The following is a 16,158-nucleotide window of genomic DNA, read 5'->3' as shown; positions in this document are numbered from 1 at the left end:
CAGCACAGTGCAAACAAGTGGAGTACAGTTCATCTGTATCGATGTATGTGCAGTCTTACCCTGACTCTCTCCATCTGTGTGCGGAATGGACAGAGGAGCTCAAAAAGAATCAGGCCAAGTGAATAAATGTCCACCTTGTGAGAATATGAATTGCCGGACAACTACAGAAAGAAAAGAAAGAGGGGAAAGAGAGAAAGCTTTTTTTAACATAAAGCATATTTATTTAAAAGCATATTTGGGAAAAACTATTACTTAGTAATTATTGGTTGTCTGGATTTGCCATGATAAGTATATATTCAGAGCAAAATTCAGTGCAGTTATGAACAAATAATAATGTTTTCAAAATTCTTTAAAAAAAAAAAAAACAAAAAGAAAGAAAATAATATTTTCTTTATCCAAAAATATATATTTTTTTACATTTTAGATTAATCAAACAAATGTATGTGTAATGTATAATATGTCAAACTAAACAAATTTTCTGAAATAATGATAGTATCCTTGTTAGGTCTGTATACACATTTAACATTATTTATTATTCATTATATTTTCCCCCAAAGCTACAGCGCATGTGCTCTAGAGTGATAGATGCAAAAATCGACAATTAATAGACTATTTTTTTTCTGGATATTTAAGACGGCACAGTGGTTAGCACTGTCACTTCACAGCAAGAAGGTCACTGGTTTGAGTCCAGGCTGGGCCAGTTGGCATTTCTGCTGTGCATGTTCTCCCTGTGTTTGGAGTTTCCTCCGGGTTCTACGGTTTCCCCACAGTCCACATGTGCTATAGGTAAATTGAATAAGCTAAATTGGCCTTTGTGTATGTGTGTAAACGCAAGCGTGTATGGGTGTTTCCCAGTGCTGGTTTGCAGCTGGAAGGGCATTTACTGTGTAAAACATATGCTGGATAAGTTGGCGGCGACCCCTGATGAATAAAAGGACTAAGCCGAAGGAAAATTAATGAATGAATGATTCAGAAATGTTGAATTCATTAAATGATACATGCACACATTTTAAAACTCACTTAAAAATGTTTGTATCAAGCACTAAAATGTTGGGGTTAAGTTAATTGTGACGCATCCCTAATTAAAAATCTACAAGCCTTATACAAAGCAGAATTCTAATTTTCCATAGACTGCTTAATGCTAAATAAAAACCAGCAGTGTTTTGGCATTAAACTGTGTAGCATTTCTGCACAGTGACTGGAACAGACCTGTTCGGGGCTCATGTAGAGTTTGGTGCCCACTTGGCCAGTGTGCCGGGCATAGATTGGCATTGGTGTGAGAGTACTCAGCTCTTCATCATCTTCCTCCTGATCCATGGCAGTGACCAGGCCAAAGTCTCCCACCTTCACCACATCATCCATTGTGAAGAAAATATTAGATGGCTGAGAGAAAGAGAAAGGGAAAGGAAAATGACTGAGCTGATCATTTTGTGAAACCTTTCATTTCAGCCAGGTTTCATTCTCAGCATCTTTACCTTAAGATCTCTGTGCATGAGTCCTTTGCTATGCAGGAAGTCCACAGCTTCAGCGATCTGCAGGAAGATGTCCAGACACTGAGTGTGTTCCCTGAGTTCGGGCAAACACCTCTGAGCCATCCAGTCCTTCAGGTTCTCCTTCCTACAGAGCTGCATCTGAATGTACAGGTAGACCTTCGGTGTGAGCAGGGGCCGCACGACGGGACAGGGGGTACTGGGAGCAAGACTCAGAGTCGTGGGCCTTGAAGGTAAGGAAATGGGTGGTCCTGTTGACGTACTGCGCTGGGGTTTGGAGCCAGACTGTGAAAGGCACACGGGTGGCACAGGTGTACTTCCGCTGAGGTCACTGTCATTGTCCTGGTGTTCACAGCCGGAGTCCTCGAAGACGATGTCGAAAGAGGAAGAGGTGCAGTCGCCGTGGGCAACCGTGCGAGGTGGGCAGAGCTCAAAGGAGTGGGGGGAATCGGAGACCTCCATAATAGCATCTGGGTCGGCCTGACTGTCTCGCTCTGACATCATACTGTCCGGCCCCAGGCCCTCCACGCAGACTTGGTCCCCGACGCACACGCTGGTGTCCCCGCCGGCCGCACACATGCATGATGAGTCCACAGGAGACGGAGTGGCCACTGGAACCTTAACAGAGAAAGCCTCCATGTGTTCCGGAGAGCTCAGCAGCCAATCAGCAGTGCTGAAGAGAGACACACAGAATCATTTTTCTATGATGCTCTTGATGTAAAAATGGTTTAGTTCCATTATTAGACATTACATAGACTAAAAGTTAGTTTGAAAGACAAACAATAGCTTAGTGTCCATCTAAAATTATTTAAATAGGAGTATAACTGCAATATTGCATAATAGATGTGCAAATAAAGCAGTGTTTCCATCTAATTGTTCAAAGAAAACAAAATTGCCACCTCCTGATTAACTGTGGTGGTGTGTAAAGGCATGAGACACAGAGCCATTTTGGAGGTAATTAATAATATAATAACACTAATACTGAAATGACTAAGGCGTTTTAGAATGAGCAAAACAACATTTCAGATGTTTTACAGTTTGCTCAGCCTGCTGGTTTATACATTCACACACTTTTCGTATAACAAAATCACAAGACTTTAATGCGCATACTGGAATCTGTTTGGTAAGTGTTTCTATTGTAGTTTATGAGCATCTTTTTTTTGTTGAAAGTAATTTTAAAATGCATACGTTTTTAAGCGCATATCCTAATTGCGCATAAAAATAGGTGGATGGAAACGCTACATAAGTGAAAGAGTTTTAAATTTATTGCCAAGTCAGTTTCTCTGGTAATTTGATCTGGTGTTATAAAAAAAAATAACATTTTATAAAATAGCACTTTTTTATAATAATAAAAAAATAGAACAATAAAAAGACATCAACAGCAATAAATAATATACATAAGATAAAATACATGACATAAAACACGGTATATGCAGGAATCCTGAAGGTAATTTCAATACCTTCTTAAGACTTTTTTTTTTTTTTATACTTTATTTATAGAAGTTTTTGTAAGAACATAACACCAAATAATGTACATCATATATATATGTTGACAAACTTGTCTCAGTGTTATTACCTTATACTAACTAGAACATGCACCAAAACACAAGCAAACATAACAGCAATTTTACAGCACCATCACAAAACAATAAAGAAATTTTAGCCAGACTGATGGAATAAGAGACAGAATAGAATAACATGTAAAAAGGAAGTGGAGAGAAGAAAAAAAAATTACCAGAAAAAAAAAAATATTACAGAAACATTAATAACCTATACATCTGAGGAAGGGGCCCCATGTTTTGTCATACAACTTTTGTTTGCCAAATCTAGAGAAGCGTATCCTTTCCAACTTGAGGGCAGAAACCATTTCAGCTAACCATTTAAAAAAATTTGGAGGTGTTGTGGATTTCCACTCCATCAGAATCACTCTCTTGGCCAACACCATGCCAAACATAAAGGAGAGTTGTTGATGTTTAGGCCAAGTTAGAGCCTGGTCTGACCATCCAAACAATGCTATTTCTACATCAATTTTTATGTCCATTTCAAAAGCCTGGGAGTAAAGTCCGAAGATACTTTTCCAAAATTCAGATACTTCTGGACAGGACCAAAATATATGACCATAGGTCCCGACTGCGCCTTTGCATTTATCACACAGAGGAGAGACAGAAGGATACAGCTTATTAAGTTTGGCTTTTGTATAGTGCAATCTATGCATCACTTTAAATTGAATGAGCTGTAGCCTTACATTTATAGAACAAGAATGAATACGACTCAATCCCTCCTCCCAGGTAGAGGATGAAATGTCAATTCCTAATTCCCTCTCCCAAGAATCTTTCAGATGTGCAGTAGAGACCGAGACGTGAGAAGAAAACAGATCTATAAATTTGGTCACTAAATGTTTCTCCATTGGGCACTGCCTCAAAAGCTTGTACAAATCATGGTCAAGAGAGACTTCCTCGCACTGTGGAAAGTTGTGTTTGATAAAATGACGCACCTGTAAATAACGAAAAAAGTGTGATTGTGAGAGTCCAAAAGTTTTATATAAGTATTCAAATGTGGCCAGTTTGTTATCTACATAAAAATCCTTTACTGAACGCAGTCCTTTGTTACTCCAAAAAGTGAAGATCTTATCAAGTTGTCCAGGCACAAAATCATGATTTTTGCAGATAGGTAAATAAACAGAGGGATGCTCGATCTTTAATGCCATTTTCACTTGATTTAAAATTTTAATAGAATTAAGAACAATAATATTCTTACATTGAACTTTTTTCAATGATAGAGCTTTCGACCACAAAATTGCAGCCAAAGAACTGTTGCCAACTGAACAAGCCTCAAACTGTAACCACTTAGGACATATATCTGACTGATCGGAAGCAACTTGATCACACTCATGCCAAAACATCATAGCCCTCATGTTAGCTGCCCAATAGTATTGACGGAATGTGGGCATTGCTAGCCCTCCCACTTCCCTAGACTTTTGCAAGTGGGGTTTTGAAATTCTGTGTGCCCTATATCCCCAAATGAAAGGAAAAATCACAGAATCTAACAATTTAAAAAAGGATTTTGGGAGAAATATGGGTAAATTCTGAAAAAGATAAAGAAAACGAGGCAAAATAACCATCTTGATGGCATTAATTCGGCCTATTAATGATAATGGAAGAATCCTCCACTTCTCGATAGATAATTTTAATTTGTTAATAGCCGCTAGAAAATTTAATCTATAAATATCCTTAAAATGTTTGGGGATAATTAATCCCAAGTAGGTGAAATGATTATCTACAATTTTAACAGGCAGAGATTTCAAAAATCCAGAGTCCAAGCCATCTCCCAGAGGCAAAAACATACTTTTTCCCCAATTAACTGAATAACCAGAGAAGGAACCAAAAATATTAAGTGTTTCCATTAAATGTGGAAAAGCGGTGGATGGGTCATTTAAAAATAATATTAAATCATCAGCATACAAAGATAGTTTAACCTCGAATTTTCCACAGGGCATACCTCGAATCTCAGAATGGGTACGTAAGTATATAGCCAAGGGTTCTAGGGCCAGATCAAACAGCAGCGGACTTAAACAACACCCCTGTCGTGTTCCCCGCTGTAGCTGGAAAAATGCAGATCGATCAGAATTTGTGAGAATTGCAGACTTAGGAGCCAAGTAAAGCATTTTAATTAACCTGATAAAATTTTCACCAAAGCCGAATCTCTCTAGAACAGAAAACATATAACTCCATTCAATTCGGTCAAAGGCTTTCTCTGCGTCCAGGGAGAGGATTGCTGCCTTAGATTTTTTTGACTGATTGTTGTATAAAATGTTTAATAGGCGGCGTGAGTTACAAAAGGAGAACCTTCCCAAAATAAAGCCAGTTTGGTCGGAATGAATTAATGAATCCACATGTTTGTTTAATCGAGTAGCCAAAATTTTTGCGATAACCTTTTGATCACTGTTAAGAAGACTAATTGGTCTGTAATTAGCTGGCTCAGTATCATCTCTGTCTTTTTTCTTCAAAAGACACACAAACGCTTCATATAAAGAGTCAGGAAACTTATTTAGCTCAATTGAGTGATTTAACATACGAAGCAAGAGAGGAGCCAATGTAGATGCATTTGCTTTATAAAATTCAATTCCATACCCATCTGGACCTGTGGCTTTTCCACTGGGAAGGGAATTAATTGCTCCCAGCACTTCACTAAGATCGAAAGGTTGTTCTAATTCCTTTTTAGCACTATCACTAAGCTTTGGAAAGTTCACTTTATTGAGAAAGCTATGTCCCAAGTCACTCATTACTGGACTGGTTGAAGAATAAAGATGCTCATAAAATTCTGTAAAGCAGTCATTGATTTCTTTAGGATGCGTTACCAAATCACCATTTTGAGCTCTAATTTGATGAATAGCACGACTGGCCTGCACCCCTTTAAGCTGACGAGCAAGAAAAGTATCTGCTTTGTCACTGAGTTCAAAATGTTTCTGCTTAAGCTTCAATAGTACATTAGAGACCTGATCACTCAGAATTGAATTATATTCGTATTTCAATTTTAAAATTTCATTAAGGTCTGATTGAGCTTTGGATTCTTGAAAAGCTTTTTCCAAGGAAGGAAGGATATTTTCAATCTCAAATAGTCGTTTGCGTTTTTCCTTTTTATGTGCAGATTCAAAAGCAATAATATGTCCTCTCAAAACAACTTTACAGGTTTCCCACAAACATGAGTCAGATACGTCTCCTTTATCGTTGGTCTCTAAAAATTGACTCAGCTGATTTGAAAGAAATGAGGTAAACTTTTTATCCATTAGCAAGATAGGGTTAAAACGCCAACAATATTGGTTCTTTGGTAAAGACAAACTTAAACCTAGTGAGACGGGGCTATGATCCGAAATTACAATGTTATGGTATTTAGATTGAACAACGTCTTTTATAATTTTGGAGTCAATAATAAAATAATCTATACGAGAGTAAGATTTGTGAACTTGAGAAAAAAATGAATACTCCCGACCAGTAGGATTCAGTAATCTCCATACATCCACAAAATTCATGGACTTAATAAGACTATTTAGAACCCCAACAGACTGGATAGGAGAAGGAACACGAGCTGAAGAGCGGTCAAGATAAGAATCTAAATAACAATTAAAATCTCCCGCGATTACTACGTTAGTAGCATTGGTATCTGGAAGGAGTCCAAATAATTTCCTAAAAAAAGCCGGGTCATCAATGTTAGGGCCATACACATTAACACATGTGATTGGAACATTATTAATACAGCCCGATACAATAACATATCTGCCCCCTGGATCTGAGATTACTGAATGAGAACGAAATGGAATCGACTTTTTGAAAAGAATAGCCACACCTCTTGCCTTGGAAGAAAATGTTGCTTGGTATACTTGAGAGATCCAATTTGCCCGCAGTCTTAACTGTTCATTAGCTCTAATATGAGTCTCTTGAAGAAAAATTATATCAGCTGATAAAGACTTTAAATGTGCAAACACTTTGCCACGTTTTATCGGGTGCCCCATTCCTCTTACATTCCAACTGACAAAATTCACATTCATATTTTGTTTCTTCTAACAATCATTATTATAACAATCAGAAAGAAAACATCATAAAACCCGTCCAGCTTATTTACATAAAAACTTATAAGTGCCGTAAACAATTGGTGCAACAAAAAAAAATGTGGTAACAGCCCCAACCCCATCCCAAACCCCAGTGCAGAACAGCATTTCCCCCCCATCTTCACGGAGCCAGCAAGAGGACAAAGCAAAGAGTACAAATCTTACCTAGGACTGATAAAAGAAAAAGCAGCCACACAAAAAAACTTAAAAATGAAAATAGTAACCTTCAGTAAGGGAGAAAGAGAAGAAAGAAAAAAAAACTCGAGAGGGTCCACTCTCTGCAAATAATGTTATTAGTCCTCTACCTCGCGTGTCATAGTCATTGGTCCATCAGAAGAAAAAAAAAACTATCAGTCTTAGTCTAAACATTCAGGCGTGATGGTCATAGAACTTCCTGACCAGGGATCAGATCGAAACATTAGGAAGTACATCCACAAATTTTTTTGCCTCTTCAGGAGATGTGAATGACATCGACTTTCCATTATGAGTCAACATCAATTTTGCTGGAAAGCGCAGCGACCATTTCATGCCAGCTGCGCGTAAAGCTCGCGTGATCGGACCAAAAGCACGGCGCTGCGCAGTGACCTCGGGACTGTAGTCAGGAAAAATATATATCTGGCTGCCCTTGTACTTCAGCGGGAAATTCTCCCTGCTGAGGCGAAGAATTAAATCTTTGTCCCTATCATGATGAAGTCTTGCAATAATTGTGCGGGGTCTTTGACCCGCAGATGGCTTTGGTAGAAGGGCACGGTGTGCCCGATCGATTTTGACGGGCTTTGGAAAATGTTCGTTGCCAAATAGTTCAGTGATCACGTCCGAGATGAACCGCGAAGTGCTGCCCTGTTCCTCCCCTTCAGATATTCCAACGAATTTTAAGTTGAGCCTTCGAGATCGGCCTTCCAAGTCATTCAGCTTAGTCCATAATGATTTGTTCTCAGCTTGCAGTTCCTGGCACTTTTTTTCAGTTTCTCCGACGCGTCGGTCCACCTCATTCAGTGCTTCTTCCACATCCACTAATTTTAGATTAAAGCCAGTTTGTTCCGACTGCAAATTAGCCATCGCCGCATCCAGTGTATCCAGCCGACCACTCAAAGCGGTCATCTTCTCGTCAATTAATTTCTTCAGATCGTCACCTTGCGAGTTTATTGCCGCCAGTATAACACTCACATTTGCCTGAGATAGAGTGTCACACGCGGCGATATCATCCCTGACAGCAGTCACGGTTTTTGAAGACTTTCTAGACGCCATGATCGAGCACGCGATGAATCAAGAAAAGTCGGTAAAACACCCAAAAAGTTACGAAAATAATTGAAATCTTACTTCGAACTATTAAGAGTAAATCCAAGATATGACTGATAGTTATTAAATAGAATAAAGACACGAAAGATGGAGTTATATTCGAAAATCAATGTTATTAGAGAGCAGCTCAAAAAAAATCGACTACTCCATGCTTTCCGCGCATGCGCCCCCCCTTCTTAAGACTTTTTAAAGACTTTCTAAGAATATTTTAAGACCTCATCGCCACTTCAAGTTCTAATCAGTATCAAAGCTTTCACTTAATAAACAGTTGTTAATAAACAGTTGTAGTTAAATAAATCAATGAAGCACAACCATGCAACAGAACTCAGATAGGCTTAGAAGCAACAAAGCTTAAAGGAATAAATTACTCTGTTGTTTTCAGCGACAGGCTTCAGCCACTGTTTAAACTGGTCTTTCTCCAACCAGGAGTACGCAAACTAACATTTCCCATTTTGCCGTCTGTTTTTTTTTTTTTGGAGTCAAACACTTTAAACAACGCTTGAACAAAAACTAAGACCTTGCAAAACACGATTAAGACTTTAATATCTTTTGAGAGCCTTAGCTTTCTCTTAATTGATTCATCAGTTTTTAATACTTTAAGACCCCAAGGACACCCTGTAGAATAATAAGGTAAAAATCTAAAACAGTTTAAGGTTTCATTTGATAAAAAAATGTCTGATAACATTAACAATAGGGGTTGGCCTTTCACGATAAGAAATGTTTGTTGTGCAATACATCACAGAAATTGTTGCTATAAGTGATATTACTGTCATTCTGAGATCATTTTATGCCACTAGATTTACAATAATTATATAAAAGCATAATAATGCAAATAGCCATAAACAATTTAAAATACTTCTTCTTATGGCTATTTGGATTTAATAATTTGTTGTTATTGTTATTCCTATTCTATATACTATTAAATGTCCTATTAGAAAAATGTCCAATTATAAACTGACACTAGTAAGATAGAATGTAAACGTCATTGTAAAATGGCTTTAACGCTATTTGTGAATTTAAAAATACATATTGCAACGGCAAAAATGATTGAGGTCATCTTCAAGTATTGTGTGATAAGTCGATATAATGATTATTGTGACAAACATACATTTTTGGAATGCACTATTTATGCCTAACACTGGTTTCTGCTGCCTTATTGAAAATTTGGGGGATCTTCTCCTTTTGGAAGACGGTTGAAAAAAACTAAAACAAACAGACAGTCAGACAGGTATATGGTGAGACAGAAGGAGAAGTTAGTCAAACTGAAAAGACAGAGAGCTAGCAAGTTTAAAAGGAAGACAGATGGATATTAGGCTAGACAGATACATACATAGGGAGACAGATATATAAAAAGATAGACTGAAAGACAGACTGATAGCTAGTTAAGATGGATAGTTGAACAGACAGTCAAGTACATACACAAACTGTTACCAAAAAAAATTGATGTTTAGGCCGTTAAAAAGAGAAAGACAGCTAGTTGGTTAGAAAGAAAGAAAGATGGGTACAAATATATATAGTTAGCTAGAAAGAGACAAGCAGAAAGACGGATGGATTGTCAGTTAGACAAAAATATACAGACAAATAGTTGTTAGAAAGACGAATAGGCAGGTAATTAGTTAGACAGACAGTTAAACAGACATATGGATAGTTTGACAAAGACTTGGATAGATTGTAGAAAGTCAGATAGACAGACAGAGACATAGTCAGAGACACAAACCATATAAATACAGATTGATTTTTAGACAGTTAGAAAGAGACAGACAAAGATGGATACAGATGGCTAGTTAGATAGATAGACAAATAGATAGAAGACAAAAAGTTTGTTAAAAAGACTGACAGACAATTTGTTAAGACAGATAAAAAGACAAGTAGGTCATTAGAATCTAAAATCTTAAATCTAGGCTAGGCCCAGAAATCTTATCAGATTAATCAGAAAACCCTAGTGCTCTCCATTACCAAAACCCAGTATTTTGTCATGTGTCAGCAAGTTTATGTTGTAAAGCACCTTGCGTCTTTGAGCCAGCGTTTGTCCATGTCCTCCTGCCAGCCCTGAGGCGGACTCTCCTGCCAGGCGTTGAAGTAACGGATGATTCCTGGGTGTTCCAGCTTAGCCAGAGCCTTCACCTCTCGCATGACCTTCTCACGGGCCAGCTCCCTACAACCACAATTACAGCATTACACACACAAACAGGCAACCGATAATCTGGATAACTGGCTTTATGGACTGCCGGTGTTTGGAGTTGACGGATACCTGTTTGGTAGACGGATCCTCTTGATGGCATAGTTGCAGTCGTCCACCTTGTTGCGAGCCTCAAACACGACACCAAATCCACCCCGTCCCAAACACTGCACTGGCTCAAAGTCTGTCAAATATCTGATATACACAAACAAACACAAAATGGCTATGAATCACAAAAGTATGCTGTATGATGGAATAGCTGTGTGTGTTCAAATGAAGCAAACTTCAGACTGTCAAAACGGTTTTCAAGTGTCACTTTAAATGGCTAATTTATACATAATCAAACTATCAAAATGCAAACATCAAATAAACTCCACAGCAAGAGCACTCGAGTCATAATAGCTGTGCATTTACCCTTCAGTATTTAAAAGTAAAATATGATCACGATGCCATCTGTGCATTCCGCACTCAGCAAATGCAAGCCTCTAATGTGCCATGTGCAAACAAGTGTAATCTATTTAAAGAAATGGCTTTGCTTTCTTTATTTAAAAGAGGAACACCAACTGTAACTTCACTGTTTAAATGTAAAATCTGCAATTTCTAGTACAGTGGTAAGGAACCTCTGGCTCGCGAGCCACATGTGGCTATTTGATCAAGAATACGTGGCTGTCCAGCTGTCTTCTGTCAAAAATATTTCACTGTTTAAAAAAATACAATTCCCTTTTTATTGTTTTTTTCACAGCAAAATTAATAAAAACTCTATTAACAATAAAAGAATGTTTCGACCAATGTGAAACATTTCAAGCACTGTGGAAAAACTTGAATAGCAACACCAATAAAGGGCAAACAACTTACTTTTCTTGAGCAAGTCAAAGAAAAAAAAATCATTGACGGAAAAATTAAAAAAAATCTATAAATTTCTTCATTCATAGACTTCCTCAACATGTGATTCTTTATTTATTTATTGCCACAACAGCAACTTATGGCTATTTCATGGCAAATTGATATACATAAAAAATATTACATGATAAAAACAAATAGCTTTTACAATAAAAAATGTTACAAACATGTAGCATAGAAATAAACAAAATTCACACAAAATAGTCAAAGTTAAATATGATTTTTCAGTTAAATTTTGATAAATAATAAAGGATTCTTCCTGGTGGCAACATGATTATTCCTTTTTTTTAAATATATACTAGAGCTGCAAAGTTAATCGAAAAAAGATTGCGATTTCGATTCGACCCCCTAGACGATCTTAATCCAGCATTTCTATGATTCTGCCAATCATATATTCTAGTTTAGGAGAGAAGCAAAGGCGGCTGCACGAGTCTTTTCAGTGTTTCACATACATTGCTCAGTGACATGGACACCTCCAAATAATGTTAAAAAAAGTCACAAACTGTATTTATAAGGTATAATTCACCCAAAATGTAATTTTTGTCTTCATATAATGCTGTATTCGGGGCTGGGAAATCACACGAGACGCAAGCTGCTGACCATGAGCTGTTACCACAGAGAGGGCGGGCGCGTGTGCACGTCTACTTTAGAGAACAGAACCTGCATATGCTGTGAGTAACAGGTAATAAAGTTGTAAATATCATTTAGTTTGTTGCACAGAGTGATCGTTTGAGACCCGCGCGAAGTATGAACAGCACTTAGCTGTGAAAATGAAACAAAGCGTGCACATAATTTAAATAATCATATTGCATTTTAGAGTTATGACTGCGACAGGCATTTAATAAGTCTTTTCTTTCATAGCGAACAAACAGTTGTGCATGAAAATAAATGTTTACAGTGTCAGTTTAACTACTCTAGCCTATATAATGTCGATTTTACCAGTGAATAAAATGGTCTAATAATGTTGTCAAATGACAGACTGCAAGCATAGGCCTATATCTCAAACACAATTCAACATCATAATGATTATAAGTAGAACAGAATTATTTATAGAAACCATTAGACCTACACATATTATTATTGTTGTTTTGCCATATGTTTGAGAAAAAAACAATAATAATAACCGACTCATATTAAACTTTAAATTACATCTATAGAATCGTGAGAAAATCTTGATATTTATTTTAAGCAAATAAATTATAATAATAATAAAATGAAAAAAATTAAAAAATAAAATAAAATCGCGATCTTCATTTTAGTCAGAAATATGCAGCTCTAATATATACACACACAAACACACAAAAAAAATGCACTTGCCAATAAAATCTAAGGGTCTTTGTGGAAAAAAGTTCCCGATCTCTGTTCTAGCAAATGAAGGTGTGATGTGTTTAAGCAGTGATGGACATTGGCTAATCCAACATTCATTCAAACAATAAAAAAAATAAAATAAAAAAAAAAACAAGCTTTATTTTCACATTTTTTGCAAGTTCAAACAGGATAAAACAGGATATTGTGAAGAATGTTGGAAAACAGCAGCCATTAGCTATGTTTCCATCAATCTATTTTTATGCGCATTTTGGATTTGTGCATAAAAACGGTTGATGGAAGATGCGCATAAATTTTGAAAATGTGCATAAAAAACATGCGCATAACTAAGTAAGATAAACTTTTTATTTAATAAGAAAATATGCTTATAAACTACGATGGAAACACTTTTACCAAATTTATGTATGCTCATTAAAAAGTATATAAAATGTTAATATTTGTCGCCAGATAATCAGGAACTGACTATTTTGTTCAATTTGACTCATTGTATGGAAACGCTGCTTTATTCCCATTTCTTATGCGATAATACAGTTTTGTTCATCAAGTTAATTCGCAATTTTGGATGGAAACATAGCTATTGAAATCCATATGAACAAATATACTATGGATGTCAATAGCTGTTTTCTCAGCATTCTTCACTATCTTCATGTGTGTTCAAGAGAAGAAAGAAAGTCAAACATGTTTAGAACAAGTGAAGGACGAGAAAATAAAGGCTGAATTTTCATTTAACTTTAATTAAATACTAAGGACTATTAGTTGTCATATCTTTATTAGTTACTTATAACTTTAACTCTTAAAAACTACTAGCTACTGGTTAATTTAAGTAAGTTCTTATTTACAATCATAGTTAACCTTCAGTTTTTAGTATATAGGTTATGTCTATGTGCACATGTTCAATGAAGTGTTTGTTGTAATACTACCAAATTAATACGTAATTACCTGGAGACATATTCGCAGGGACGCATATCTGTGACCACAACTTCTTTGGGCTCTGTAACATCTGCTTCAAACTTGGTGTCAGTTTGGCACTGTGTCTCAGACTCCTTTCTTTGCTGCACAGGTAAATTATGATCAGTTCAACATGTTTAACTCTATACTTAGCATGAGATCATTAGTGGGCATGTGGATACATTAAAGAGTTTATCCATTTACCCGTGAGTATGTTGTAGGTGGATGGAAGAACTTGCGGACGATGTACGTGGTGGCAGCGATACAGAAGAAGATGGTACCCAGAATTTCTTTCCACCACGGCAGCAGCAGCACAGGGTCTTTCCTTCTCACCTGTGAGCCTTCTCCGTCTTTTTTCAACAGAACACTCACTGCAGTCTCGTCACGCCGGTTTCGGTAACGAGGACTGTATGGAAAGTAGTATCCATTATCTACAATGTGAAACAAAGAAAGAGGTGATGAAACCTTGAGTCAGAGACTGTCTAGCCAAGTATCCAAATGGCCTGAAGAACTCTAGCTCTTACCATACGGGTATTGCAGTATTGAAAGAGCTCCATTGCTGTACTCTTCATGAGAGAATTTATCATTATTCAGACATTTATCGAACTCTTCAGAGCCCACCAAGACTGGAGTACGAGACGGGGAGTCTAGAAGAAAACAAACAAGTTGTTGACAACATCACTCGGGCTTCAGTACATATCTGAGCATGTGTGATGAGTTATAATATGCTCACGGATGAGGGGTTTCCATTTGACTGTAGGTGGTGGCATCATGTCAGTGTCACCTCCCCAGCCGTTCAGAGCTTTGGATTTAGATGGAAACTTCTCAGAGATCCTCACAGAGGACTGAAGGTAAAGCTGACCCTGAAACATGCCTTAAAAACACATTTTTGACATTAGAATTTTGTTTAATAATCTTCAGTTTGTCTCGAGTAATAAACATCTAAAGTTATACACATGTTAAATTAAGTTATGCTCTTTGCAGCTCAACGCTTCACAACATTTATCTGTTTTGACATTTTAGATGCTTTCCAAGCCCCTGCTTTGAATAAGTCACAGACAGACAGAGGGGGAATGTGCATGAGAGAGATTCTGAGTGTGTATATGTAAATGACACTGGCATATCTAATAGCTCATAGTAACCTGTGTTAGCTACAACCTCTCAAATACATTTAAGCATATTTGTAAGTTGGTTGGCTTCCTTTTGAAGAACTCGTCCTTGTTCTCGAGATTTAACAGAGAAATAAAAGCTCCAGAAAATGTTACCAAGTTACTATGGGTACTACTAACGTTTTAGGGTAGCGCATTTATTTCTGCAAATTTATGTATTTAACTGACATTAAAACTGACTGGAACTACCAGTAAATTAAACTAATTTTTAGTACACCTTCCAGCCAATCAGAATAAAGAATTTCAACGGTTCATGGAATATAGAGCTACATCTCTTTCACCATATGTAGTTGTGTTTGAGATATTATCTTTGATTTATTATAATAGTTGACTGACAGACCAGAAAGTTGTTCTGTTCTGTAGACCAAGAATTTATGGGAGGGAATGGATCATGAAAACATTTAACTCCATTTAAACCTGCGTTACTTTTTTCTGGTTTACCCAGTATACATTTGAGCAGCAAATGCAAACATGTTGTCTAACATATTTACAGTTGAAGTCAGAATTATTAGCTCCCCTTTGATTTTGTTTTCTATTTTACATTTTCAAAATGATGTTTAACAGAGCAAGGACATTTTCACAATATATGTCTGATAATATTTTTTTCTTCTGCAGAAAGTCTTATTTGTTTTATTTCAGCTAGAATAAAAGCAGTTTTTAATTTTTAAAAAACATTTTAAGGTCAAAATGATTAGCCCCTTTAAGCTATATTTTTCAATAGTCAACAGAATAGACCACCGTTATATAATAACTTGCCTAATTACCTTAACCTGCCTAGTTAACCTAATTAACCCAGTTAAGCTTTTAAATGTCCCTTTAAGCTGAATAATAGCATCTCGAAAAATATCTAGTATAATATTATGTACTATCATCTTGGGAAACATAAAATATTTCAAATCAGTTATTAGAAATAAGTTTTTAAAACTATTATGTTTAGAAAATGTGTTAAAAAAAGCTCTCCGTTAAACAGAAAAACAAGAGGGCTGATAATTCTGTCTTCAACAGTATGGTGTGTAAAACAAATGTCAAATGCATGTTACCCAGGTAAACGCTGGACTCTGTTGCCCCGCGGGCCTCCTCCATGATGTCATCATCCTCCTGAGTCTCAGTCTCAGTTTGGGAGTTATACGAGGTGTCATCAAACAGGCTAATGGGTGTCACCTTCCCCCCTCCAACCAACCATGCCGAGGCAATGGGTGTGCAAAACTTCAGAGAGAAAACACAGTGGTTGAAATGTGTAAT

General features: G+C 36.8%; 1 protein-coding gene across 1 annotated transcript in view; it reads right to left on the bottom strand.

Moving 5' to 3' along the window:
• Positions 1-16,158, bottom strand: part of eif2ak3 (eukaryotic translation initiation factor 2-alpha kinase 3) — a 59,358-nt gene that overhangs the window by 5,394 nt on the left and 37,806 nt on the right. The window contains exons 6-15 of the mRNA XM_087279065.1: positions 15,957-16,122; positions 14,481-14,621; positions 14,272-14,394; positions 13,952-14,178; positions 13,739-13,851; positions 10,646-10,768; positions 10,400-10,549; positions 1,476-2,163; positions 1,210-1,383; positions 60-161 (exon numbers count right to left, since the gene is read on the bottom strand). Coding sequence (XP_087135191.1) covers positions 60-161; positions 1,210-1,383; positions 1,476-2,163; positions 10,400-10,549; positions 10,646-10,768; positions 13,739-13,851; positions 13,952-14,178; positions 14,272-14,394; positions 14,481-14,621; positions 15,957-16,122 — 2,007 coding nt within the window. The remainder of the gene's footprint in view (positions 1-59; positions 162-1,209; positions 1,384-1,475; positions 2,164-10,399; positions 10,550-10,645; positions 10,769-13,738; positions 13,852-13,951; positions 14,179-14,271; positions 14,395-14,480; positions 14,622-15,956; positions 16,123-16,158) is intronic.

Source organism: Danio rerio, chromosome 13 (assembly GCF_052040795.2).
Source record: "Danio rerio strain M-AB ecotype USA chromosome 13, GRCz13ab, whole genome shotgun sequence".
Lineage (NCBI taxonomy): Eukaryota > Metazoa > Chordata > Actinopteri > Cypriniformes > Danionidae > Danio > Danio rerio.
The sequence above is the reverse complement of the archived record's forward strand: the minus strand, read 5'-3'. Positions and strand labels throughout refer to the sequence as shown.